At 41.8% G+C, this 26369-nt stretch overlaps 1 protein-coding gene across 7 annotated transcripts in view; it reads right to left on the reverse strand.

Annotated features, from left to right (window-relative positions):
• LOC119027094 (protein sidekick-1-like) overlaps positions 1–26369 on the reverse strand; it is a 249784-nt gene that overhangs the window by 65495 nt on the left and 157920 nt on the right. For all 7 annotated transcript variants that reach the window (XM_037111970.1, XM_037111980.1, XM_037111996.1 and 4 more), the window contains 10 exons: positions 24632–24715; positions 21729–21923; positions 20218–20334; positions 19933–20100; positions 18955–19057; positions 18652–18825; positions 14719–14855; positions 13450–13597; positions 4950–5090; positions 1732–1913 (listed from right to left, as the gene is read on the reverse strand). In XM_037111970.1, coding sequence (XP_036967865.1) covers positions 1732–1913; positions 4950–5090; positions 13450–13597; positions 14719–14855; positions 18652–18825; positions 18955–19057; positions 19933–20100; positions 20218–20334; positions 21729–21923; positions 24632–24715 — 1449 coding nt within the window. The remainder of the gene's footprint in view (positions 1–1731; positions 1914–4949; positions 5091–13449; positions 13598–14718; positions 14856–18651; positions 18826–18954; positions 19058–19932; positions 20101–20217; positions 20335–21728; positions 21924–24631; positions 24716–26369) is intronic.

Consider the following 26369-nt stretch of genomic DNA (forward strand, 5'->3'; position numbering starts at 1 on the left):
GTTTGATCGTTAACCAAAAAATAGAAATAGCTGAGAATCTACTCACTATTACACTGTGCTACCCATTACAGAACTGTGTCTGTGTACTGCACTGAAGTATAAAGGATATGTTCATCTAAAAATAAAAAATCAGTTGTTATGCCAAAGGAAAGTGGAGTGAAGTTTCCTAGTTCACAACACATTTCTGAAGCCTGACAGTAAAACAGTGTGAGAATTGGAAACCTCACGTCGGTTTTGAAAAATAAGTTTAGGTGGGAAACTTATGATCATAGATGAGTCTTTATTCGTAGGGGCTGATGGCTCAGTCACTGGCTTTTCCAACTCACACTGTCGGTGTCCTTGAGCAAGATAACAAGCTTGTTCAAGATAAATGTGTACATCTTGAGTATGAATGCATAGTCTTATTCACAGTGAAGGTCTAAGATCTCTTGAGGATCTCAAAAACACTTTTCAATCACACACAACATCCTTCACTTCAGAATCTTTCACATCAGCTCACAGAAATAACAAATAATGCTCTCTCTCTTCATCCACTCATTGACTGTTCACCACAAGATCTAAACGCATCTAACTTGTACATCAAGTAAGAAGAAGTAATCAATGCATGAACCCAAGGTCTGGTCTGACGTTGAAGTTTTGAGTCTGTCTGTAAAAGAACTGCCAACAATCTCTTACTTGATGAGAATATGGGGGAATTATTGCTGTCTCCTCTTGAAATTTTAATCATCATCCATCAACTGTAAACCAGGAATTACTTAGACATTATTGAAATAGACATCTTAGACAGACATTATTATATCATTAATATTCCACTCAACAGTCACCAGAAGCTCATTTTCTGTTGCTTTCTGTGTAGAACTGTTTTAACACAAAGAAAAATTAATTGTCGTGCAATGGTGGCACAGAATTCATTACCAAGTTTTCTGATTCAAGAAAGTAATAACATGTTTTACCAAAAAGTTGGGATTGCATTTGTCTGGATAAGGAATTGTGCAGACCAACATAAAAGATATTCTTTCCTGTTCTCAAAGAAATGATGAAGATGTAGAGAGCCATCCATCCCGCTCTGATTTACGACCTCGTGGGTGAGTTGCCAAATGCTTTTTTTTACTCAATTATTTAAAAGATTAAAGAATTAAATGGAGATGTTTCTGCACCTTTTCTGAAAGCTTATTCATACATGGACAAACGGAGCAGTACCTCCAAAAGTTCTTGGGGAGGCATTGAAGCAGTGAAGCTGAGCATGACATGACGGAGAAGTTTTAAAAACGGTGGAACTTTTTGGAAGAAAGGTTAAGCGAGTCAGTGAAAGTTTTAATCATCTGTAGGATGTTACAAGCCTCTACAGAACTGCTAGGTATGTGGGTTGTGACAGTTATATTGAAGAAAGCGTTATTTGTGCGTGAAAGGAGCCTTTAGTGGTTTGTGTTATGCATTGAGTCTGCATGCGTATTAACTTTCTTTTAATGAAGTGTTGTTAATGATATTAACGGAGGCCCAAGGAGGAGTAATCACTGTCTTAAGTCCAGGATTTAAGGAAAGAAGGAAGAGCTTAATTTGGGCTTAATTTGAGCTTAATTTAATGTACAATAAAAGAATGGTACAAGTATGTCTATGCAGGAATATTTCAGTAATACGTCTCTATGCAAAATATCGCTTGAGTTTTTGGTACATATGCTTCACCCTCTAAGAAGGAGAAATAAAGCTTTGTTTGTGTGCATCTTCCCTCACCTCCCTGCAGAGTGTACTCTGTGACAGGGCTGCTGTAGACGCCAAGGCCGGCTCCGGTGTAGGCAGCCACCTGGATCTGGTATTGGGTCCAGATGATCAGATCTTTCAGCAGACAGTAGTTGGTCTCGGGGCTGCTGATGTTCTTCTCCTGGTAGTCCCCCGGTAGTCCTGCCAGACGGTACCTACACACACACACAAACAAACACACAAGTGAGGAAAGTTGGCAAGTGATTCAACACGAGTCAGAATCAATTATGAAATGTGCTACCCTCACAAGTTGGCACCAGAAATACAAGTTGGTTAAACTTTTTACTTTTACTCTCTTTTGTACTCCTTTAAAAATTACACATTGGGATCATTTGCATGGAAATATTCATCAGGCACGATTCTAAAATGGTTTTATGTTATGTTGAATACTGTACATATAAATATTTTATTGTTTTACTTTTATTTGATGAATTGTTGTCCTGTTTTGTTGTAATGCATGGCATAATGCCCCACACATTTCAGTAGCATTCAAAATATAATCTAGTGAAGAATGTGATTAGGGTTTCAAATGGCTCTTATAAGCGATATTTTTTTTTAAGACTGTGTGCTCAAATGGGCTCTTTGGCTTTTCTGAGTGCTTTCCTACTTTTGGACTAATCAACAAGTTCCGTTTACACTTCAAGGTAATTAGTTGCTCAGAACATCAGCACTCTCAACCTGTATTTTAAGTGTCCTTGTGCAAGGAATTTCTCCGAGTACGTGCTAGCGAAACAAACATCTGCTAACGTGAGGTGTTCAAAAACGTTCTTTTTAGTAAACTCTGTGTACACAAACTATGTTCTCAGTGCTCGTGTTCATTGTAGAGACCCTGGTGATACTATGAACAAAGTTGTGTCAAGCCTTCGTAGAGGTTTAAATATAGAGATTTTGATGCTATCGTAAAAGTGCCCATAGCATTGCCATTGAAAATGAGTTTGACCCAAAAACGAAAATACGGTAAATCTTAAAAGTGCCTCTTTCGTCGTAATTATGCTTTCACATGAAGGTTTGACGCAGATACATTCACAAAAAAAGCCTAGGTTGCATTTTGGAGAGATTTTAGCTTTCAGTATTGGCAAACAATGTAAGTTGCCTTGGACACAAGCATGTGTTGAATGAATGTAATACAACCAAATGTACCTCCAACAGAGAATACATTCGCGCAGCTTAATAACATAAAAATCACAACAGTACATATTATGTACATGCTGATATAAAAGTTTCAGAATATAGAAATGTTTCAATTTCACACTGTGGTATTTATGTTGGCAGAGAAACTCCGCCTCAGTATTTTCCAGCAGTAAGAAGCCGTCAGAAACCCTGAAGAACAAAAGCCTTCAAATGCATGGTAGACGTCTCTGAATAGTGCCCCTTCAAGGCCTCTGCTTTAGTACATGTGATATAAATGTCCACTTAAAAGGATATACGACCCGACTAGACAGGGAGGTGTAATACCACTTAGGTATTGTACATATCTGATGGAGCCAAATGGAGTAATAATCCTCATGTCAGCGTTTTAATATGGTGCCTATTCAGTGTAGCAGGATATTCCGACATTTCGCCGGCTGAGTCAGCGCTCTATCAGAGACGCATACTGTATACACGCACATGCACACAAGAGCACACTCATACACACAAATACAGACGCGCAAAGTGAGGTGGTGCTGGAGGCTGACAGGGGATCTCCGTAGTGGAGAGGAGATAACCCCTTTCTCCACCTGACACACTGACACTAACGCTGGGGGTGGAGGGGAGAGCAACAGAGGAGGAAAAGTGGGAGAAGATATGGGGAGAGAGAGAGAGAGAGAGAGAGAGAGAGAGAGAGAGAGAGAGAGAGAGAGAGAGAGAGAGAGCGGGGATCTGCCAGCTGATATAAAGAGGAGAAAGGAGAATCCACAAGGGGAGGGCAGGAGGAGGTGGAGGCTGAAATGATACAGTGTGGATGTGTGAGTGTGCGTTTCTATTTTCAGCTGATTTCAGGAGTGGAGGCAGATAACGCAGCGAACGAGTATAAAGAGCTGATAACTTCTACTGCAATTATATGCAAATTCATGTAAGGCAGCTGATGACAGTTTGATTACACCCAGTGTGTCACACTTAAGGTAGACGTCAAAGTGAAGGACACACGACTAAGGGCAGCACGAGTACTGTGAAGTGCCCTTATGAATGTGTCTGTGCTCGCATATTTGATAAAAAGGGAGCCGCGAATATGGAGAAAGGCCAAATTTTAACGATTTCAATTTTCATTGGTTTTGTCTAAACTGATTCTAGAAATGCATTACTGAGTAATCAGGGATATTTATACGGTTGTCGAGTGTCGGTTATCGATAACCCAACATTTATTTATTCATTTTTATATGAGTGTGTGTGTGTGTATATATTGGCATAAAACAGTAAAACAAAGCAAGGAATTGTGCTACTGACCGTTTCCAATTCATATGTTTGTACATGAAGGGGCTGAAACTTTACAAATTAACAGTAATTTAACCTGATACCTGAAACTATAATAAGATGAGTTTCTGTTCATTACCGACTTAACATCAGGGTCAGGGGGCAGTAAGAAGTCCTGATAACACTTTACAGTATGTGTTTGCATCGGCCAGTATGTCATCAGAGGGTTATGTTCCAAAAATAGCGTCAGTGAAGCCAGAGGTTGTTTCAGAGTTTGTGGAAGGGAAACCACTGATAAATGTTTCAACTTCAGTGTTTCTGTGTTTCCCCTGATTGCCAAGATTTGGGAGAACAATTTTCAAAACCAATAGCCAAGTAGATTTCTGGGTGATTTGAACAGATTTAAGTGAAATTCAGTTTCCGCTCTGTTTAATTCTTTGTCTTTATGGACATTTAATTATTAACACATTCATGTGACAGCTCTGAAGCATGCACACTCTGGTAGCCCTGCCCAAAGACAACCATTCTTATACAAAAAGACCAGGCAAACAAATTAGTGGAAACACTAGCTCAGAGCTTTAACATGATTAGTGTCAACAAGGAATAATGTTTAAGTTCAGTATCAGATTTTCAATAAGTATGGTTGTTAGGTTTCAGTTTATGCTTAGTTTTATTTTTTCTATTTCAGTAATGATTTGTGGATCATGAAAATTTACCAGTCCCCCCGACAAAAAAAAAAAAAAAAAAAACATAAATAAATGGACTGGTGTGTATGTTTCTATGCGTGTGTCTGTGCATACCTGAGTACATATCCTCGGAGGACTCCGTTGAGCTGAGGTTCTGGCGGCGGCTGCCACTGGACCATGATGGACTGGTTTGTTCGCCCGCTGGCTACGATGTTCTTTGGTGGTGCGCTGGGCGCCTCCTCCCTCAGCATCAATCTAACTCACACACACACACGGAGGAAAGTGAGAGAACAAGAGAGACAAATGATTTCGATTTAATTGATTAGGCGTTCTGTAATGAGAATATCTGTGCCGCTAAAGAAATGCAGGGACAGCATTTGTCCTTTCATCTCTTGTCCAACATTACAGTTTGCACAGTAAGTGGGCTAAAACGGATTTTAATCGCCGTTCTCTTTCCCAGGAATCTTCATCTTCTCCTCTCTGGTGGTCAGACTGTCTACAAACAAATTATCATGTTTGTCACAGGAGATACACGGGACAGAGCTGCAACTTATTACAGAGAATCATCTGCCAGCTTAAGCAGCTCTGATGAATTCTTATTGAATTCTGGAGCTCATCTCTCTCATCCCTCGTTCTCCTGGTGTATCATGCAATCTCATTTAATACATCTACTTTTCATCTCTGCCTATATTGTTCATTTATTTCAAACAAAGCACCACTGCTGCTGATGGAAACATTTAACGCGTTGCTTCCAGAGGGATTTCTCTGGGGAATGATGGAGCTGACACCGGGTTTTTAAAACAACAAATGTAGAAGCGTTCATGAACTTGGTATAAATTGAATTGCATTCTCACTCACTGGTGGCTTAGAAAAACAAACAGGCATTTACTGTCTGTGTGTGGCAGATTACTGTTTCTATGCTGTTTGATATCGCTCCTTTTAACTTGCGGTTTTCCTACTTTTGTTAAATGTAAACACTTTCCCGTAGACCAGCTACACAGGGTGACAGCAACAAACAGCTCATTACTATTAGTTGGGAATGAGCAAGGAGCTCATCTTTTTAATTTTCAGTCAGACAGTGGGATCGCTCTCTCTCTCTCTCTCTCTCTCTCTCTCTCTCTCACTCTCTCTCTCTCTCTCCTCTCTCAGCTCTCTTCTGTCTCTTCAAACCTTTTTCCCCTTATCTTTCCTTTGACTTCTCGATCCCCTCTCTCCCATCCGCACACTTTCACCTTTCATCCATCATGTCCTTTGGCCTCAATTATTTCATCCTTCTATCTTTTACTCATCTCCTTCCCTCCTCTTTTTTCTCTGTAACACGCCCCCTAGCCCCCCTGCCTTCCCCTCGCCACCCCGCCCGTGATTAAAGCTCCCAGCCCTCTCATGGTTGGTAAAGCACACAGGCTGAGCTGGTCAGCCTCTGGCTTTACTGTAAGCAGCTCAGCTAACGTAATCAGAGCCATATGCGCTCACACACACACACGCACAGACAAACACACATATAAACACACCAAACAAATTTCTCCCAGCTTAAGACAGACTGCTACATCCGATGGTCTTTTCCCTTCCATGGATTATGTCTGGAGATTTACATCCCTCACCACCCCTCCCCCCCCGCTTCCCCTCTGTGGCCCATGTCTCCCTGAATGATTCCCTATGAGCTATTGAGCCATTAGCCGTGCTATGGCTCTGTGTATATGTGTGTCCGAATCTGTATGTGCCTATAAATGTGTGTGCACATCTATATGTGTGTGAAGGCAGGGGTGTGAAAGGCTGTTAGCTAGAGACTTACGCAGGCGGATATATGGCACAGGCCAGTGGTTTTACAGCTGTGCTTTACTTCCATTAGGTTAGGCACTGTCAGACAGCACCAGGTGCTACAGCCATATACATGCACACACATACACACACGTAGGCTAATGGGCCTTGTGTGAATGAGATGGGCATTAGTGTAGCCGTCTGGAAAAGGGGTGTATATAATCCTCAACTATGCCACAGCTTTTGACTGCAATTGATGATGCACATTAATGCATATACACAAACTCACGCTACACAAACACACACACACACACACACATATTCACACAGTACTTAACAGATGTGGTCATTCGCCGTTTGACTGCAAATAAAACACACACACAGACGCACCCTGACACACTTACTCGATAGCAGAATCTCCTTCTGAATTGCCTTAATTTCCTCCCAAACAGTGTATATTTCATACAGTGGGTTCAGTGTGAGGACATCAACTTTACACCTGAGACTGAATCCCAACACATCCACTCAAGACACTACTTCACTCCAACTACACCCACAAACATTCGCCCTGAGACCTACACACGTACCGCAACCAAACAAATCAAACGCAGCCCGTAAATATGTCTGACTGCCGCGTGACACACTTTCTCTGTCCCTTGTTATTAAGTAAAAGAGGACATTTTCTGCAGGATATGTACATGTTTTCTAGCATGTGAGTGAAAACAGAGAGGGGGGCATGTTTTGTGAGTCCACATGCCGGGGGAATTAGTAAAAGTTTTCTATCTGTGTCATTCTCCACAGTTTTAATGCCCACTGGCTTTCTCGCTAAATCCACATACACACCGACTCTTAAATTTAATGGTGTTACCGGAATGTTAAATCTGCCGGTATTGGAACAGGATAGTAAAAATTTTATCCAGTATGAAAAGGAAATAGAGAGAAATGAGCAGAGGGCAACAGAAATAAAAAGCCAGCGAGAAACCAGATGGGATGTGATTGGACACAACCTGCTGAATAGATGAGCTTATTTTCTACTTGTATGACACTTTAAGTCTTGTCTGCTTTAAATGTTGTGCTGTTTTTGCCCGAGGCTAAAAGCTGCACAAACAGAGGAGGGTGACACACTAAAGAGAATCTGTCGGGGAAATGCACTTTGTGCAATTCTTCCTATGAAAAACAGCCGCGGCACACATTTGCCACCACATACTGACTGACTAAAAAAACAGATCATTAAACTAATGTTACTGCATAGAAGCAACAATACTTCAAAACAAAACAAAGGTGACACCAGATGCTCCGTCTTTGTCGCTGTAGTTGGAGCGCAGAACATCAACAATCAATTTTCATGTAAAAAAAAAAAAATATTATATAAGATAAAACCAACAACTGGCTGACTGCAATATAGTGTGCTCTCAAGGTAGCTGATGATAAAGCAGATGATACTGGCAATCACAGCTATATTTGCTCCTGCTTTGTTTGCTTAATTTAGTTTTGCCTCATCATCAAATAACTACAGATGCACCCGTGACACTTATTAGATCAGGTTTGAGGCCAGGATTCCAGTTGTAGTTCAGTAAAAACGGAGTTCAAAATGTCTTTTGATAAAGAGAGAGTCATTTCTTACTTTTATTATCATGCAAACAATCAAATAGACGTAGACATGCATTGTAAACACAGCCCATGGTTGATTTTGATCAAGAAGTGCACGATGGTTACAGCATATACAAAAACATTATAATTTATCTCTGTTGCTAATTGATCCTTATCTGAGCACTTTCTGTTTAACCTATGACACAATTAAATGTCAAAATACGAAGGCCACAGCGGGGGTACGGTAGGTGCTGGTCTATTCAGCAGTGTCGATGTAAAAGGATGATCTGTTATTTTGTAGGTTAATCAAATAGCGGCTACAATGAAAACTTGTATAGACAAAAAAGGGTTGGTTGGTTTTTACTAAAACCTCTTTCATTATATGTGTGTAAAAGAACTCCTTGCATTGACATGATTGGGGTTCAAGGTAAATGCTTGAATGCTTTATCTTTCTCTATGGTGAGGTCAAAGAATTTTCAATTACATTTTTCAAGGTACAAAAAAGTCTGTTTTGTGTGCTCTTTTCCATCCACCACAAATGACCTCAAACTTTTTGAATTTACTCTGTCACAACGAAAAGCAAAGTACATTAAACACCAGTAGATTTGTACCAATCATTTATACATTTTGACTAAGATTTAGATGTTGTTGTATGAAATGTTCACAGAAATGCTTCAATAGCTTGTTAACTTAATTTTGTTTCTCCTAATTTTTATAAATAATGAAAAGATTACACATATGTATTAAAATTGGGTTATAGATGACGTCATCGTCCATTGCTGATTGCTGACAGTAATCAATAACTGAGCCTCCGTTGTAACATCATGACTCAAAAGGCATTTCTTTTAATCGTTGCAGTATTATTTGCATTTTCTTGACTTAGCTTCTTTTACATGGAGGCAGATAACTTTGTTTCAAACACACTGAAGTTCCAGACAGCTGCAGAGACACTTTTAAATTTAGCACAGAGATGTACACTATATTACCAAAAGTATTCGCTCACCTGCCTTTACTCATTCTATGAACTGAAGTGCCATCCCATTCCTAACTCATAGAATTCAATATGATGTCGGTCCACCTTTTGCAGCTATTACAGCTTCAACTCTTCTGGGAAGACTGTCCACAAGGTTGAGGAGGGTGTTTATAGGAATTTTTGACCATTCTTCCAAAAGCGCATTGGTGAGGTCACACACTGATGTTGGTCGAGAAGGCCTGGCTCTCAGTCTCCGCTCTAATTCATCCCAAAGGTGTTCTATCGGGTTCAGGTCAGGACTCTGTGCAGGCCAGTCAAGTTCATCCACACCAGACTCTGTCATCCACGTCTTTATGGACCTTGCTTTGTGCACTGGTGCACAGTCATGTTGGAAGAGGAAGGGGCCCGCTCCAAACTGTTCCCACAAGGTTGGGAGCATGGAATTGTCCAAAATGTTTTGGTATCCTGAAGCATTCAATGTTCCTTTCACTGGAACTAAGGGGCCAAGCCCAGCTCCTGAAAAACAACCCCATACCATAATTCCTCCTCCACCAAATTTCACAGTTGGCACAATGCAATCTGAAATGTACCGTTCTCCTGGCAACCTCCAAACCCAGACTCGTCCATCAGATTGCCAGATGGAAAAGCGTGATTCATCACTCCAGAGAACGCGTCTCCACTGCTCTAGAGGCCAGTGACGGCGTGCTTTACACCATTGCATCCGACGCCTTGCATTGCACTTGGTGATGTGTGGCTTGGCTGCAGCTGCTCGGCCATGGAAACCCATTCCATGAAGCTCTCTGCGTACTGTACTTGGGCTAATCTGAAGGTCACATGAAGTTTGTAGCTCTCTAGCAATTGACTGTGCAGAAAGTCGGCGACCTCTTTGCACTATGCGCTTCAGCATCCGCTGACCCCTCTCCGTCACTTTACGTGGCCTACCACTTCGTGGCTGAGTTGCTGTTGTTCCAAAACGCTTCCATTTTGTTATAATAGAGCTGACAGTTCACTGTGGAATATTTAGGAGCGAGGAAATTTCACGACTGGATTTGTTGCACAAGTGGCATCCTATGACAGTTCCACGCTGGAATTCACTGAGCTCCTGAGAGCGGCCCATTCTTTCACAAATGTCTTGTTTCACAGTCTGCATGCCTGAGTGCTTGAATTTATACACCTGGGGCCAGGCCAAGTGATTAGAACACCTGATTCTGATCATTTGAATGGGTGAGCGAATACTTTTGGTAATATAGTGTATGTTGGAGTTAACCCGACTCCAACGACTACCACCTAATGGCCACTCTGAGGGGACACGCTACCTCATATACTATACTATATATTATATGTACCGTATGTGTCACGTGGATCCATCAATAAATCACTGGTATCTGATCAGGAACATATAGGACTTAACTATAATTTGTTACATCCTCTCCCAAATTATTCACTTACAGGGACTACAGAGCTAATGTGGACACAGCAAAAACCATGAGCTCAATGAAATGTGGATGAACCTGGGTCAACTTTCCTGTTGAAGTTATTTGTGCAACGTGCTTGATTTGTCTATATTGAAAAGAAACACAAATTAACAAGTTGGCTAAAAGCCCTCATCATTTGTTTCTTGGTGGTCCTAATGCACTCTTTAGATCGGTAAAAACATCTCAGGTACAGAATAAACATGCCATCCAGGAATATGGACCTTCCAACGCATACTGTAGTCATTGCTGATGGATTCTTGAGGCTGTGTTACCTGACTCTGATAAACACTGCAGCTGGTGGCTGAATGGGACTGGAGTTGCCATGTTTCTTATTTTCGGGCTAGTCTGACCTGGATTTAGGGTGAATCAGTTGATCCTGTATTATATATTTTTTGTGTGTTCATGGGGAAGAAGCTTGTTGTCATCTGGCAGAGCCATCCTCAGTGCAAGCCTCCTCTCTGCAATCATTCTGACATTTATGCTCTATATATCTTCATGTTAAGGGCAACTTTTGGCATATCTTAGCCACAGTTAAACAAAAATGCATAATTCAAGATTAACATGTTTGAAAACAAAGGACAAATCTCCTGTTAATTTTTTGTTTTACCTTGAATGTCCACAGTGTGTGTATATGATAGAAAAAAGTGAGAGAGAGGGAGGGATAGAGAGAGAAAGATAGAGAGGACTATATCACACATCCGTGTTAAAGTCTGATGTGTTCTGGTTCCAGCTGTTAAAAATTAAGAGCAACTGCAAAGAAAACTGAGACAGATGCTTTAAAGTTCTGATGATCCCAGGAGTTCAACACATTTATGCATAATCTGTCATTCCTCTGTTAATGCTTCCTCTTTAAAGCTGGTAATGGTGTGAGTGTAGGTCATGCATGAATAACTGTGTGTGTGGGGGGGGGGCTCAAGATGGTATAATTGGATTCTTCAAGAGAGTGTCTGCATGTACAGGTAATGTTTTACATCTGTGATCACATTTATTCATATACCTACTCATGTACATTTGCCAAGAAACTCTTTTGTAGTACTACAGTGCTCCTGTGCAAGGATGTGAGAAAAGACAGGTAGGGTAATGCAAATATGCAAAGAGGAAAAGAAAAACATGTAGGACTTAATACATTTATGATAAAGATCCTAACCATTACAAGAACACAATGGGAGAATGCAGAAGCAGCTGGGACGTCAAACTTTAATAAGGGCTTTTAGTCATCGTGCTTCTTACAAGCTTCTTCTTCATTCTCTGTCCTGTTTCCTCAGTCTGTCCACATTACTGCATTTTGTCATCCTTCTCATTTGCTTCTGCAGGACATTTTCCTCCGCCTCACTCTCCCTGTGTGTTGAGTGCAGCACGCGCCTTGGCATCTGTGACTGCTCATGTGCGTCTCTTATCCAGGCAAACATCCAGCAGATGAAAAGCAAAGTGTGGCTGGTTACGTATGAGACAAACACTGAAGAAGAGACGTATCCATCTGCTCTGATACACTGACCGGTGATGACTTGTCTGTCTGCCAGTCCTTCATTTAGCTAGGATCAATCCAATCTATTCTCCAACAGCCTGTACCAGCCAGCTTTGAACTGTGGACCATGGTTGGACAATAAAACAATGCGCTGGTGCATGCAGAAGAGGAGGAAGAAGAAGAAAGGAACAGGAAAGAGGAGAAAAAGAAGTGCAGATAAGAAAAGAGGTGCACGCTGAGGAGAGGGAAACTGAAGGGAAAGTGTAATCTGAGGTGTGTGAATGTGTGATGGCAGCGTTCACAGCTGCTGCTGTTGCTGAGAGTCTGCTTGGCAGAACTACAACTGGTATCGGCCTCTGGTCACACTATTCAGCCAGGCACAGCCATGTCTGTGCGTGTGTGCGTGTGTGTCCACCTCACAATGCAAGGCCACATCTGTTGTATTTTGTGTTGGTGTCGGAGAATCGGTAGATGTGTGTATTCAGGGGCAAAATTGTTAAGAGGCCTGCCACACCCCCTCCAACCCTCTTTCACTCGATCCAGCTCAATCAGTGCTAAGGCATCATAATTACCCCCATTAGTGTTTTCTCTTGGGATAAACATGCAAACACACACACACACACACACGCACATACACGCACGCACGCACACACACACACACCCACACACCCACACACCCACACAACCATCTATTTACTTTTCAGGCCAAATCACACTTGCACACACAGACACGCAGAGCGGTTAATTTCATCATTTTTGCTGTTTAGTTCACAATGTGTAATGGAAGGAGACTGGCGAGGAAATACACACACATACACACGATGTCACGCAGACATCTACAGCATGGATGTGATGAATATAAATTGCTCATTGCAAAGGAAATGGATTCTAAACAAAAAGGGCCTCTCCCTTCACCCCCGCCTTGTTAGAAGCCATCCTTATTTCATCCCCAGCCTCAATGCTGCGTCCCTATCCATGCTCATGGTAACACACACGCTATCACACACACACATACACACTTAGACACACAAATTAGAGTGTGTGGGTGTGCATACACTATGCCTTTTGACTGCATAAAGGTTTCAGTTTATTCATTCCCAGTTGTGTAAGGTAGTGTGACCAAGTCTATTACACACAGATGGAGCAGGCTAAAAAAACTCTATTTCACACACATCACAGCATGTTCAACATAAAAAAAATAATGGTTTCATGCTTTTTAGAAAACATCAATGAAATAGCAGTGTGGCTTCACAAGAAGAATCGTGAAGAATGTGCTGATATAAAGCCGGCAGTGGTGAGTGTGTGTCCCAGACAAAACACCGTGTCTTTTCAGTGTGCACGTCATTCTCTTACCTCTGCGTCTCAGCGCTGTACTGACCCCTGCCCACTTGATTGACAGCACAGAGTCGGAACTGATAGGTCCGAGCAGGCGTGAGCCCGCCCACAGATACCTCGGTCACCGCGGGATCGACCTCTGATAGGTAGACCTTCCACGGCGAGTCTAGACAGAAGACACAAAGATTAGAGGCTGATAATATCAGGCTGAGGCAGGACAAACAGAGACTCAGGGACACTTGGGACCCATAAATCAAAAGGAAAGAAGGGAGGAATAGATAAAAGAGGGAGGGAAGGCAGAACGGAAGGGGTGGAGAGAATTATAAAGAAAACAAGCATCACAGGATGCAACAAAAAAAAGTTGGAGGGAAGAGGGGGATTAATAAAGAAGCACAGATGCTTCTGTATACCGTTGCCAGCTTGTTGCCAGCTTATCTTTCAGTCCTTCTCCTGAAGATACTGCAGACAGATGCACTATCATCATCGCACCAGCCACATAAGGACAGTCTGTGTGCCATTTAAAGCGAGTCGAGTGGGTGTATTAGAGACATACATGGAAATACATTGTATTTAAAACAGCCCATTATCTCTAGAATATCCCAAACATCTAATACACACAGCTGGTTATCAGAGAGCACAAAACTCCTCACTGTCTGGATGAAGTGTTTACTGAAATCAACCAGACCTTCACATGTTTTTATTTCTATCATTATCTTGCCGTATCATTGTGGATGCTACAAAACAGCTGCTGAAATAGAAACACTAGAACACTTAAAGTCATATTCCTGCTGTTTCCCTACATGTGATCAGAATGCAGATCAGTCCAGCTCCTATTGCCGTGTGCCAAGCCCTTGACTCTACATGTATCAGCCACCAATCCATCCCCTTATCTTACAGCAGGAGTAAGAGCTGCTCTACAGCCATCTCCCTCCAATCTGTTTCTCCTGTCACTCTATTCCTCAATTCCCCTCTCCTCTCTCTCTTTTCCTCTATTTCTCATTTGACAAAGAGCCAGCCTGCTGTTAAAACATCTGTGGCAGAGAGAGGGTGAGAGACAGAGAGAGACAGAGAGTGAGAGAGGGTGCGGGAGGGAGGGAGGAAAATAAGAGTTTATTTATAGGGAACCTGGATGTGCATTTACGCTGCAACACCCCTCTCCATATGTCCGCCTCTTGTAAATGAGCGAGCGTCAGTGCCTGGTAGACAGCAAGAGAACAGCTGTTTGCCGCTCAGGGACTATAAAGTATGCACGCATACACACATAAAACGACAAACACACATACGTACTGTTCTCGGAGAGCTCCAGCAGGTAGTGGAGAAGCGGGGAGTTCCCGTCAAAGGGGCGCAGCCAGGAGAGGAGGACGGAGCGAGAATCAGAGTCATTGAGGCGGGCGGTCAGGGAGCGAGGAGAGTGTGGCAGCTCACTGAACACACAAAAAATAGACAAGAAAGACGCAAAAAAATCAGTTTGAATATAGTTTCTTTGCCAACTGATTGACTGAATCAAGACTTTCCTTAAATGTCTTATGCAAGCACTGAAAAACGCAGCCGATCAGCTCGGATTAGAGCTGCACAATTAATCAAAACACAATCAAGATCACATTATGGCTAGTTGGAATATCCGAATCACAGTCACTGAGTATGAAACTGTAAGCCATGTCATGCAGGACTAGCTTGAAGGAACAGATATTTTGACTTGGTAAAACAGGAAAAGCACAGGTGGAATTTATAACATTAACAATGGCGGCATTCCATTTAGATGAGCTAGATCCAAGGCTCTGGTATTGTGGGCTTTCTGGGACACTTAATAAGAATGAAGCCATCGTTAACATTATTGTTCACATCCGTGCTTTACGTGCTTTGACAAGCCAAAAGGTCTGCCATTAAAAGAGTCCATTTGTAACTAGGATTCAACTGGAACTGGTCCTTGATTTCCACGAGCAGTTGTCAAGCAACCAGCCAAGACTCCAGAGGTTGCTGCTCTAGGCCAAGAAATACGCCATAACCCACATAAAACCACTGTTTTTATGGATTACACAAATGATGTGTTTACTTGTGAGCTTCATGGGTCCAGTATTTCTGCTACTGGCTACTCATGGTTGCTACAGATCTACTGTTCAGACATGATGGCACTCTCCTATCTGGGCAGTGAATATCAATCTTTGTATTTAGCTTTTGGGAAGGAAGCCAAAAAGAGTGTGTCCAACTATTCTTTTAAAATCCACATCCAAACTACAGTTAGTGTGAGTGTGTCTCAGCATGTAATTACATATTTATGCAGTTGTGTTTGTCTGTGACAAAGTGCCAAGACTTTTTATTAGACAGATATTTGTTTCCTGTGTTTTTGTTTTGGTATTAGATGTGTGGTGGAACAGTGTTGGCTCTGACACCCAGGTTGGTTCCTGGGCCCGGTCCAGGATCAGTTCCAGTGAGAGATATCTTCTAAATATGGCTGTGTTTTGCATATTTTTATTGTGATATTTTATTCTGTACGTGATCTGGACTACAGCAAATATATTTCACCACATCTATTAAAAAGAAATTCTCCAGACATTTGGCCATCCCCCACGGATAATTGTGCATCCCTGCCATGATAATAACAAATAAAGCAACACAGATATATTCATGAAAGCAATAAAGAGTGTCCAAACATTTGATTATAACCCATTTTAGTGCATCATAAAAAAACATTTGGCTGAAAGGAGGAGATGGACTATAAAGCAGAGATCAGTGTTACTCAATGTGAAGGCTACAGGTGCTAGCAGAGATGACGGGGGTTAGAAGATATCAACAGACCACATAAAATAGGAAGATACATTTATTTACAAAAAAACATGAAAAAAGACAGATCGCTTAAACTAGCTGCATTTCATATTCATAAGCTCATGAATTATTTCTAAACAATCATGGATGTGTTAAAATCCATGAGAGGCTGTTCTCTGACAGGCTGCGGGCTCTTGATAATTTCATCAGATGATATCAAAGTTAAAACATGTTTCAGTTTTTAGTTTTGCTGTCTGTATGTGGTTTTTAGGTTTTAATATTCAAGCGGGTGTGAAGTCAGAAAATATGCATCGCTTATAAAGAGAGAAAGAGTGAAGGGAGAGATATTAGAAAGATGACGTAATGGTGGAGCTGGGGGGGAGAGTTGTGCGCTGCCAAGAAGAAGCAGGGGCAGCGGTGAATGAGGCAGAGAGGGAGCAGGGGGAAATGAGAATGATGTTTTCCTTTCTGAGCTGACATGATCATATTAATTAATGGATGAGCTTAGTGAACGTTAGAGCAACTAGCTTCACACGGCCCACACGAAATGCACGCACGCAGGCACGCGCGCACACACATACGCACCGACGCACACTCACAAACGCATGGATGGGTCTTGCGGGAGTTGAACCAATAACCTGCTGGTAATTAGTCTGTCTCCTCAGCCGCCAGCGTCTGTTAGCCTCCATGACCCATTGATACCGAGCTAACGAGAATGTCAGTCACACACGTGGATGCACGCGCCCACACACACACACACGCACGCACACACACATGCAAACACATGCACGCACTCACACACACGCACACAGTCGTACAGAAATCCCTTCATTCCCTGCGTGGTTTTTCACAGCCATAAACAAAGACCCACTTCCTCCCTCTGAGTTTGACATGTGTAACCTCTCCTCGCTGTATAATTCACAAGCAGTGGACTCGTGTTCTATCTCCTTTCTATCCTGCAACTGTATTAATATATCATAAGTGCCATTCATAAATATATTATACAAGTGCCTATTACAATATAAAGGCCACTATCGGATAGTGTTCTCTCACAGTGGCTGTTACCAGGCTGTCAGGCTTGCGGGACCCAAAAGTATGTGTTTGGCATGCTTTAATCTTGGCTTCAGGAATGACTGCTCATACCAAACTCATAATTTGACCTGTTTGGAATGTGTTCACCCGAGCCATGCATGCACATAAGCACACTGAATGTACACATTTTGCACTCCAATGCTATAACGGCTGTGGTTTCAAAGAGCGGGGAGTGTACTCCACATGCAGTACAGGCTACCTGATAGTACATATGACCTTATTACTACTGTTTAATAATAACTCACACTAACCAGCCACATTCTAACACCTACAGTAAAGGTTTTCATGATATAGACATATGTTGGGTTTAGCGGGTGTATGTGAAAGAACATGCCTATTATGGAAACAAGTGATTATTTCATTGTGACAGCTGCTGATATAAGCTGATAGTAATGCTTTCATTATGTTTGGCAATGTAATAATTATCTATGTGCTGCTTCTTCTGAATTTAATGTTCTCCAAAGTCAGTGTTTTTTTTTCTGTAATACCCGATTCAGCGGCATCCCTCCTGTCAATCATATCTGCAATTAGAATCAGACAGACTGCTTGCTATGGATCGGCTGTTTGTTTTCCCACTTGATTGCAGTACAAAAAGTCAAAGATGCTATTGTGCCTGATCACGAAGAAGAAAACAATTCATGTTTTGATTATTGGATGAATGCCTGATCTGTATTTCAAAATAAACACATATAAATAACACATAAATACTGTAAAAACCCACAAGGTAACAGTAAGTAATACAAAATGAATACACTCTGCCTCTGCCAAGTCCCAACAGCCTAAATACTATACTAAAAAAAAAAAATTAAAAAAACACACATTTAACTCAGCAGGATCTGCATCAAATTCATGAAATGCACTTTTTTCTCCATTAAAGGATACACAGAGCACTACTCCCTGAGAAATTCACAAAAATGTGCCCTATAGTACAATGAAAACGAGAAAAAAAATCCTGGAGACGTCCTTTTGTCAATGTCTGCACCAAAAGTTCACGGCGTCAGTTCAGGGCAGAGCACCTTCTTTCAGCCAAGCTTTGGGAAATCTGTTAAGAACTGTTTGTGTAAACCTGCTGACAAACCCACAAACCAACTAATCAAAAAACAAACAAACAGACACGGCCTAAGAACCTCCTGTAGGTACTAACACTCATTTGCTTTGAGTGAGACATGTAGATCAAAAACACTGCCATGGCAGCTTAGTTTCGCACAAAGACTGGAAACAAGTGAGAAAGCTACCCAAAACCAACAAACTGACTAATGTCTTATACCTTGTTTGTGTAATCCATACATAAACAGAAGTGTAAGAACAACAAATTGAGTGTTTTCTGCAGTTTATGTGCCAGACTGACATTGTCTTTCTACTCACATGACTTCGAGGCGTGCAGAGTGAGAGTCATTGCCGGCCTTTGAGGTCACGGTGCAGGTGTAATCCCCAATGTCACCTGACCACGTCTGGCCAATAGTGAGGGTTCCCTGGCGCACGGAGACACGGCCTCCACTGGTCGGAAGGACCACCACACCACCTCGATCCCACCTGAAGCTGCAAGTAAAGAAGAATACAGATACTCTGTTGCATGGGTGTTGCATGGGTTCACACACAAGTTGTCCAATGAAAAGAGAGAAGAGAAGCAGAGTGCATCTATGTTAACACAAACAGACAAGCCAGTACCTGATGTCGACTCTGGGGTCATGTGTAGCATTACAGTCCAGAACAGCAGTAGTTCCTTTGATGACACGCTTGTCTGCTGGAGGCACAGAAATGACGGTACGACCTGCAAAACATCAGAGAGAAATCCAGAGAGGAAGAGAAACGTGGAGAGAGAGAGAGAGAGAAAGAAAGAGAAAAGAAGTGACAAAGTGGGATTCCACTGTTAAATTGTCTCTTATATTAACATGACACACAGTCTTACTGAAAATGTATAACTTTAAATGCATGAGGCTCCAGAGTAACGAGACATTAATTAGTCTACAGCTTAGCTCTGAATCACTGAAGCTAAACAGCACACCAGCAGGCTTCCCCTCTCACTCACACACACACATACACACACACACACACACACACACACACACACACACACACACACACACACACACACACACACACACACACACACACACACACACACACACAAACAAACACTGCTTAGTCCATTACATTAGAGGTGCTTTGATTTTAGACATTTCACACATTTTAGAACCCAGAGAGAAAAAAAGTGCAGTGGTAAAAAAATTAATGTTGTTGCGCTGCAGACAACATCTGTCATGTCCTCAGTCAAGGTGTGTTTGGGATGTGACTAGGCCTCCAATAGCATTAGAACATTGTTTTTATATATCACAGATAACTGTGGGTTAATCTATTTCAACAGTATTTAATCTGAAGCTGCTTAGATATATGTGTGTAAAAAATAAGCCAACCAATAAGTTCACCGTCTAATCAATCATCCTCTAGCCCCGGCCAATCAGATGATTGTTTCACAACCGCAGCAGCGCACTGCATCGATAACCAATCACACAGCTGTTCATTAGCCTGAGCTAATTCTATTGGACAGCTACAGATAAATAAGTGTTCCATGTCTGTTTTAGTCAGTTTAACAAAAGTATATTGAGCACTTTAAGTGTGTAAAGTACGTGTGTGTATGTATCTTACTCCAGACGGTGAGTGTTGCTGTGGCGTTGATGGTTCCCTCTGAATTGGAGGCAATGCAGGTGTAGTCTCCTGCATCCTGGAAGCTGATTGGCTGAATCTGCAAACCACCTGACTGTAATAGTGTGAATTTTGGAACCTGGACAAAGCCGCTGGCCAAGATCTGTGACCCTACAGAGACAGGAAATAATAAAATAGCCTTAAAAATAATCAAAGTGATTCAACCATTGAACCATCAAGTCAGTGTGTTTGCTCAGTGTGTGATGTGCAGTGTGTGTGTTCTGTTACCTTTCTTCCATGTGATGGCAGGTTTTGGAGCTCCGCTCGTTTGGCAGATAAACAAGGCTGTGTTCCCATCAGTTACTGTTTGGTCGGACGGAGGGAATGTAAATGTCGGGGCCACACCTGAAACAAAAGAGAGAACATGAGAGGAGAGAAAAAATGGAAACTGAGAGCAGATTGGTTAGAAAAATATTGGAGCTGGAGTGAAGCTTAATGACAAGAGAAAACAGTCGAAACAGAAAAGGAAAGGATGACAGTGTTGATCTTAACACAAATGCTTCCGCTTTGATCAATGGAGGCTTTATTCATTACTGGTGCTACGTGCATGCGCATAAATGTGGAAGGTGGTGGTGTGGAAACTCCACAGGGACTTTTAATTATAACGCTCACTAAACAGGACGTAACTCTACTGAGACAAATACAGCCGTAAATATAAAGGTGCAGGCTTCTGCAGCTGACACGCACCGCAAACCATCAAGCCAAAGCAGAAGTGTGCAACTGACTCTGACTTTCACTTGAATTGCAAACACAAAACAGTCTTTTGTTTCAGGTGGGGATGTGATTGACGAGTCATATTACCAAATGACAGAGAAAAATCTCAGTCGCTGTTCTAATTCCAAGAGCAAAAACCACTCATGTTGCAAAGCAAAATGGCAGACGTGGTTTTCGTATGAAAGGAAATGAACGATTGTGTGCACGTAAAATTGTAGAGCATAATGGCAGCAGATAGTGGGGCAGGAGGAACAATTATCATTACTATTTTGGTAATCGTAATCTTTTGAGTTGTTTGTAATGGGGCTCTGTGTAACTTTTGCGTTGTGCTGGAAGCCGGCTGTTGCTACCACTGTTGCTCTCTGTTTGTGGAGCAGAGGCACTGAGACAAGGCATGTGCATGAAGTACGATTCTTTGGAGTGTGGCGGAAAATCTGACCCAAGTCCTTCACAAAGAAATCCATGACCCAACAGCACTGAACAACAAACAAATTGTCCACAGGCTTATGTAGACCACCGAGAGGGATGGAGAAGGTGTCATTATTCACATCATGTTACAATCCCCTCGCATATGATTAATAAGAAAGTGACTGATGCAAGTTAATTGTAATGTAGAGCACCTCTGAGTAAGCTGTGGGGATTTCCTGCTTTTCTTTGTCAAATTCGATTGCAAACACAATATTTTTGGGTTTTAAAATGTTGGCTGGGCAAAGACAAGCAAGTTCATGATTTCTCTTTGGGCTCTCCAATCTGGAGAATCAATCGACAGTGGGAATCAACTTTAGTTGCAGCCCTAAAAAAAAAATAAAAAATTACAGCATATATGAGCTGATAAAAAGACAGTGGCACAGACAAAAAAGGAGATGAAACAGGAGTACAGCAGAGGAGTAAATTAATATACATAAGAAAGAAACTTTAAGGGAAAGACAAGAGTGGCATTAAGAGCAGGTTAATTAGCCCAACAGCAACTTGAAAGCAGCCGTAGGTGTGAGCGTGTTTCTTCTATGTGTGTCAGACAAACTCACTGGAGACAAGGAGCTGAGTGTGCGCCTGCGTTTCTCCAGCACCGTTGCGAGCGAGGCACTGAAATATTCCTCCGTCTCCTGGCTGCACCCGGCGCACCGTCAGCCCAGCTGCTGCGGTGACCTTGTAGCGAGGGTTGGCCAGTTTGGAAAGCGGTACTGCGTCCTTAAACCACTCTATCCTGGGCTGGGGCACGCCTACACGTGTGCAGGAACATGAAAAGGCAAACGCACACAGGGAGAACATTTTCAATTTCCTTAATAAGAAGCCAGCTGACCTCACAGCTGAACAAACTGATCCAACTCCCTCTAAAACCGCCACACACACTCTTCTCACCAATCTCTCTCCTCTGTTATCCTCTCTCGCCGCCTTATAAATATGCATGCAGGCATAATGACTGCTAATAATATATTGATTGGAGGGTGTGGGTGGTAGGGTAAGGGTGGCAGAAGAGGCCAAAAAACATTCTGAATAAAAGATGTGGGCAAAAGCGACACACTGAATATCTACAGTATCAGCTCCCACCTGTCTGACGGACATGCCAGATATGACAGGCAGGGGGCTCATGCAATTACTCTGTCTCAACCCCTCCACATCGGGGTGTGTGTTTGTGTGTGTATGCGATGGGGAGAGATGAATTCCTCACTTTTTTTCAATCTGTTGGTGTCAAGCTTCCACAGACATGCGTGAAGAATTTTTCGCCCCCTCCTTGTCTCGCTCACTCTGTCACTCTCCTCTCTATCTGTCTCTCCTCGTTCCTCCTCCGAGCCTCCATCCCTCTCTCCCTACCCTCAGGCCTCCACTATTTAATTACGCTGCCACTGTATCAGATTACTGAGTAGGAACATAAACTCGCTCGGTGTGTGTGTGTGAGAGAAAGGAATGGGGAGAGAAGGGGGTGGGGGGTGTTGCAGTTTTAGAGCTGTGTCCACTCCTGCTAAAATAAATGTTTTCATGTAGTCCATTTAATAACAAGAGTCATGAACAAGTGCAATTTTCAGGCTTAAGAAGAATACTGTCACTGTTCAAGAAGCCATCAAACTAATGCACACTATACCGAATAACCCTAAATCTCAGCGTAAGGCAAAGTCAATGGTGTCACCTTAACAGATGAATAAAAGTCACTTTCAAATGTACAAAGATCCCACACACCGTGTGAAAACTGACTAACATTTGCAGCGCAGACTAATTCAAAAACACACAGCATTCTTTTAAATGAGATCAGTTCATGACCCATCTGGTCGCAAAAAAAACACCAACAAAGTCAGAGCCTCTCGGCAAAATTCACTAAAGGATTACATGGCTTTTTGCAGCTAACAAGCCTTCACAAACGAGGCAAAAAGAAACCATCCAATTCTCATAGCACCCACAAAGGGTTAAATACACCCAAATATGTATACATTGTGTGCAAAACGGCCTTCTTTCTATGCCAACGAGTCTCATTACAGTTGCGTAACTGTTCTCTTGTAACTTATAACTATATAATGGCAATCAGAAGCAAAACAAGGGCAAATTGCACTTAGCTGCAAAACTGAATGGATGTGTTTGCGCTGTAAAATCAGTAGCGTAGTTTCTTAAGTGAATCAGACCTTGAGATGAGGCATACAGTGGTTGCACAACTGATGCACAATTCGTGGTGCAATCTGCAGCCTCAGTCCTTCCTTTGTGCATTTGGCCCTAAATTTGCTTCCAAGCGCTTGTTGGATTGTGTGCATTCTTCAGATGAGGAGACGTTAGGAAGTCAGCTTCCTTCTCAATCTCCATTTTTTCTGTCAGTTATTGTAACTTTTTATTACAACTCAGTTCGACATCATGAATGCCTTTGACTTTCAGTGCACCGTTATCCCCATTTGTAAAATCCATTGTGTCTTGTCCGTCTCTGTGACTGCATGCTTTGTGAGTGATTGCATCCCTGAGGGGTAAAAAACGCTTCTTTAGATCTGATCAAACCACATGATGTTTGAACTAGTTTAAGCTGGTTTGGTGGTTGGTTTTAAACATACTGAGTCCTTTAAGTGTACATTAGAACAGTACTCATTTTTACATCTATATTAACCCATTAAGACGTAGGGTGCCAATCAAAAATGAATTCTAAAACCTTAGGCACTGTTTCAAAACACTTGCTAAAGTCTGAGCATTTTCTGAAAAACTTGACAGAGTTGTTAGCATCCACTAAAACATTTAACTCTCAGCCTCTTGAGCAGATAGAAACTAAAGATGTTAATCAACAAATCACAACGCAAACCCTCAGTCACACGTCTTGAAAGTGACAACATCATCCAAAACACACATCAGGCTCTAAACGGAGGAAGACACAAACATTTCTTCCTGTCTTAATGTGTTAAGAGAACGTTTATAGATGTGATCATCCCTCCTCTCCCCTCTGGCAGTGAGGAAACCAACTAAATCTCAGCATCAGAGAATGGGGACTAAAATATACAATCCTCAGTCTGTGCAAAAAAGCATTTTAAGGTTTATCCAAAGCTCATTTGAAACTTTGAAATCTGACTGTGTCAAAAGAAATGGTTGCCTTCCAAAATTAGTGTTTTAGAGCAATATTCTCTGTTTGTGTTTCCATCCATCCACTCTCAGCCTGAAAACACTCTCCCGGGGAAACAAAAAGAGAGAATTTCGTACTAAAGGGACTATGATTTTTGCACGACTTGACATAACCAACTCAAACAGCTGAGACCTAATTAGTCTGGCTTAATTTTAGATTGCACTTTTACACAGAACCAGGACTGTGGATTCTGCCCCCACATTTCTTACATTGGAATTGCTTTAGGAAAAGATCTTCACGGCTGGTCTTATTACAACCACAACCACTCTTTCACTGTACATACTGGCATGCAAGTGTAAGACATGCTTTAAACTATGTAAAACAACAAGTATATATGTAGTGTACCTGTAGCCAGGCATGGGATATCTACATTCCTGTCAAGCTCAGCAAAGATCTTCCTCGTTGGTTGAGCTGTTAGAGAAGGAGGCTCTGCGGAGAAAAAAATGATAAAACAAAAAAATGTTAAAAAAGTGTTTAAACATCCAGCATATCCTGTATCAATATATGGATAAAATAACATCTCAAACTCAGAAGAAAAACTAAGAGCATCCCCTACTGTGTGCAACACATTTAAAGTATTAATAATGAACCCTCCAAAAAGGCTTAAAAAACGTGTTCAATCATTAAACAGCTTTTAAAGAAAGAAGAATTGGGAGTTTGCCCTCTCCAAGTATTTATTGTTAATAGAGGAACTCGGAGAGGAAATCTTGGCACTGCAGAATAAAAATGGGTCCCCTCGTGGCCCTGAGTATCTTGAGTGTCATTGCAAGGCAGGATATGCCCTGTGAAATTACTTCCACACACAGTCACAGAAAAACACATTTTCTGAGTGTCCCAAGGGAAACAATCCCCTTTTTAAACCCTTCCATTTCCCTGCCAATAACTGCACCCTCTAAACATCTTCACCAGTGTCGCTCTAAATGCTGACAGCAGCTCCGAGACAAAGCGTCCCCTTGATTCTGAAAGTGAATGTGTGCCTTCTGGTATATTACTGTGACACTGGATGTTATGAAAAAATGACCTTCTTATGCATACGCTCCATTTCTTTCTAAAGCGGAGGAAGACCGGCTAACTCATTACTTTAGTCGAGCATCTCCTGAAAAAGTGGCACCATGTTCACTGAAGAAACGTCATCAAGGAAAAATAAATGCTCAGCATATATAAATAATGAATGTGAAGATATTGCTCTTTATCAAACAATGAGAAAGTATTTTAATAAAAGTTCAATTTTCACACTTCTCTTGATGAATAATAATCAGAGGTGGGGTGTGTAAACTTGAGTATTTAGTTTTCTTACAACCTTTTAACATCTTAAACAGGCTACAGCGCATTCGAGGAATTTACCAATCATTTTTATTTTGCGTCATTGCACGCCGCCTTCCCAACACTACAGGACTAATTTCAACCTGTCATGCAAGGCAGACGTAGCAAGACTAAAAAGTTGTAAAAGACACAACGAGACAGAAACAGACAGAGAGGGAGACTCGGACAGGGAGGAATAGTGTTCATGTCCTGTATCGCTGGAGACCTGTCCTACTGTACTTTTTTTCACTTTTATACTCATAAAAGTACATTTCAGAGCCTGTAACTTTGAGTCTTTTGTTTACAAGTACTTCTACTTGAGCTGAGAATGTGTGTACTTTTGATGCCTCTGATAATAACACACAACAGTATGCTGTCATTCTACTGCTGTTGGAGAAAAAGAGAATAAATCCCCTTGCTCCTGTGTTATTTCTCTCACTTTCTCTTCCGTTGCTTCACACAGTGGATGGTTAAACTGAGGTGGCAACAACAACAAAGATGAACTGTAAAAGTCTGATCAAGCTGTGTGTGAGTGTGTGTGTGTGTGAAGAATAGACTCCCATGTTGTTGCTGCATTTATTTTACCTGACTACACTGACTTTAAAGTTCTCTACTACTTCGTGGTTACTTTAAACCCCCATCTCCTATCTTTATTGTGCACGGTGGAATTCTGCGTGATTTTTGAAAAGAGAGCGTGAGAGGCTTGCAGTGAACGGAGAGAAGGAGAACAGAAGTTGAATAACAGCCATGTGGCGTGACACAGATAACACAGGTGCATTAA

Source organism: Acanthopagrus latus, chromosome 1 (assembly GCF_904848185.1).
Source record: "Acanthopagrus latus isolate v.2019 chromosome 1, fAcaLat1.1, whole genome shotgun sequence".
In the NCBI taxonomy this organism is placed as follows: Eukaryota; Metazoa; Chordata; class Actinopteri; order Spariformes; family Sparidae; genus Acanthopagrus; species Acanthopagrus latus.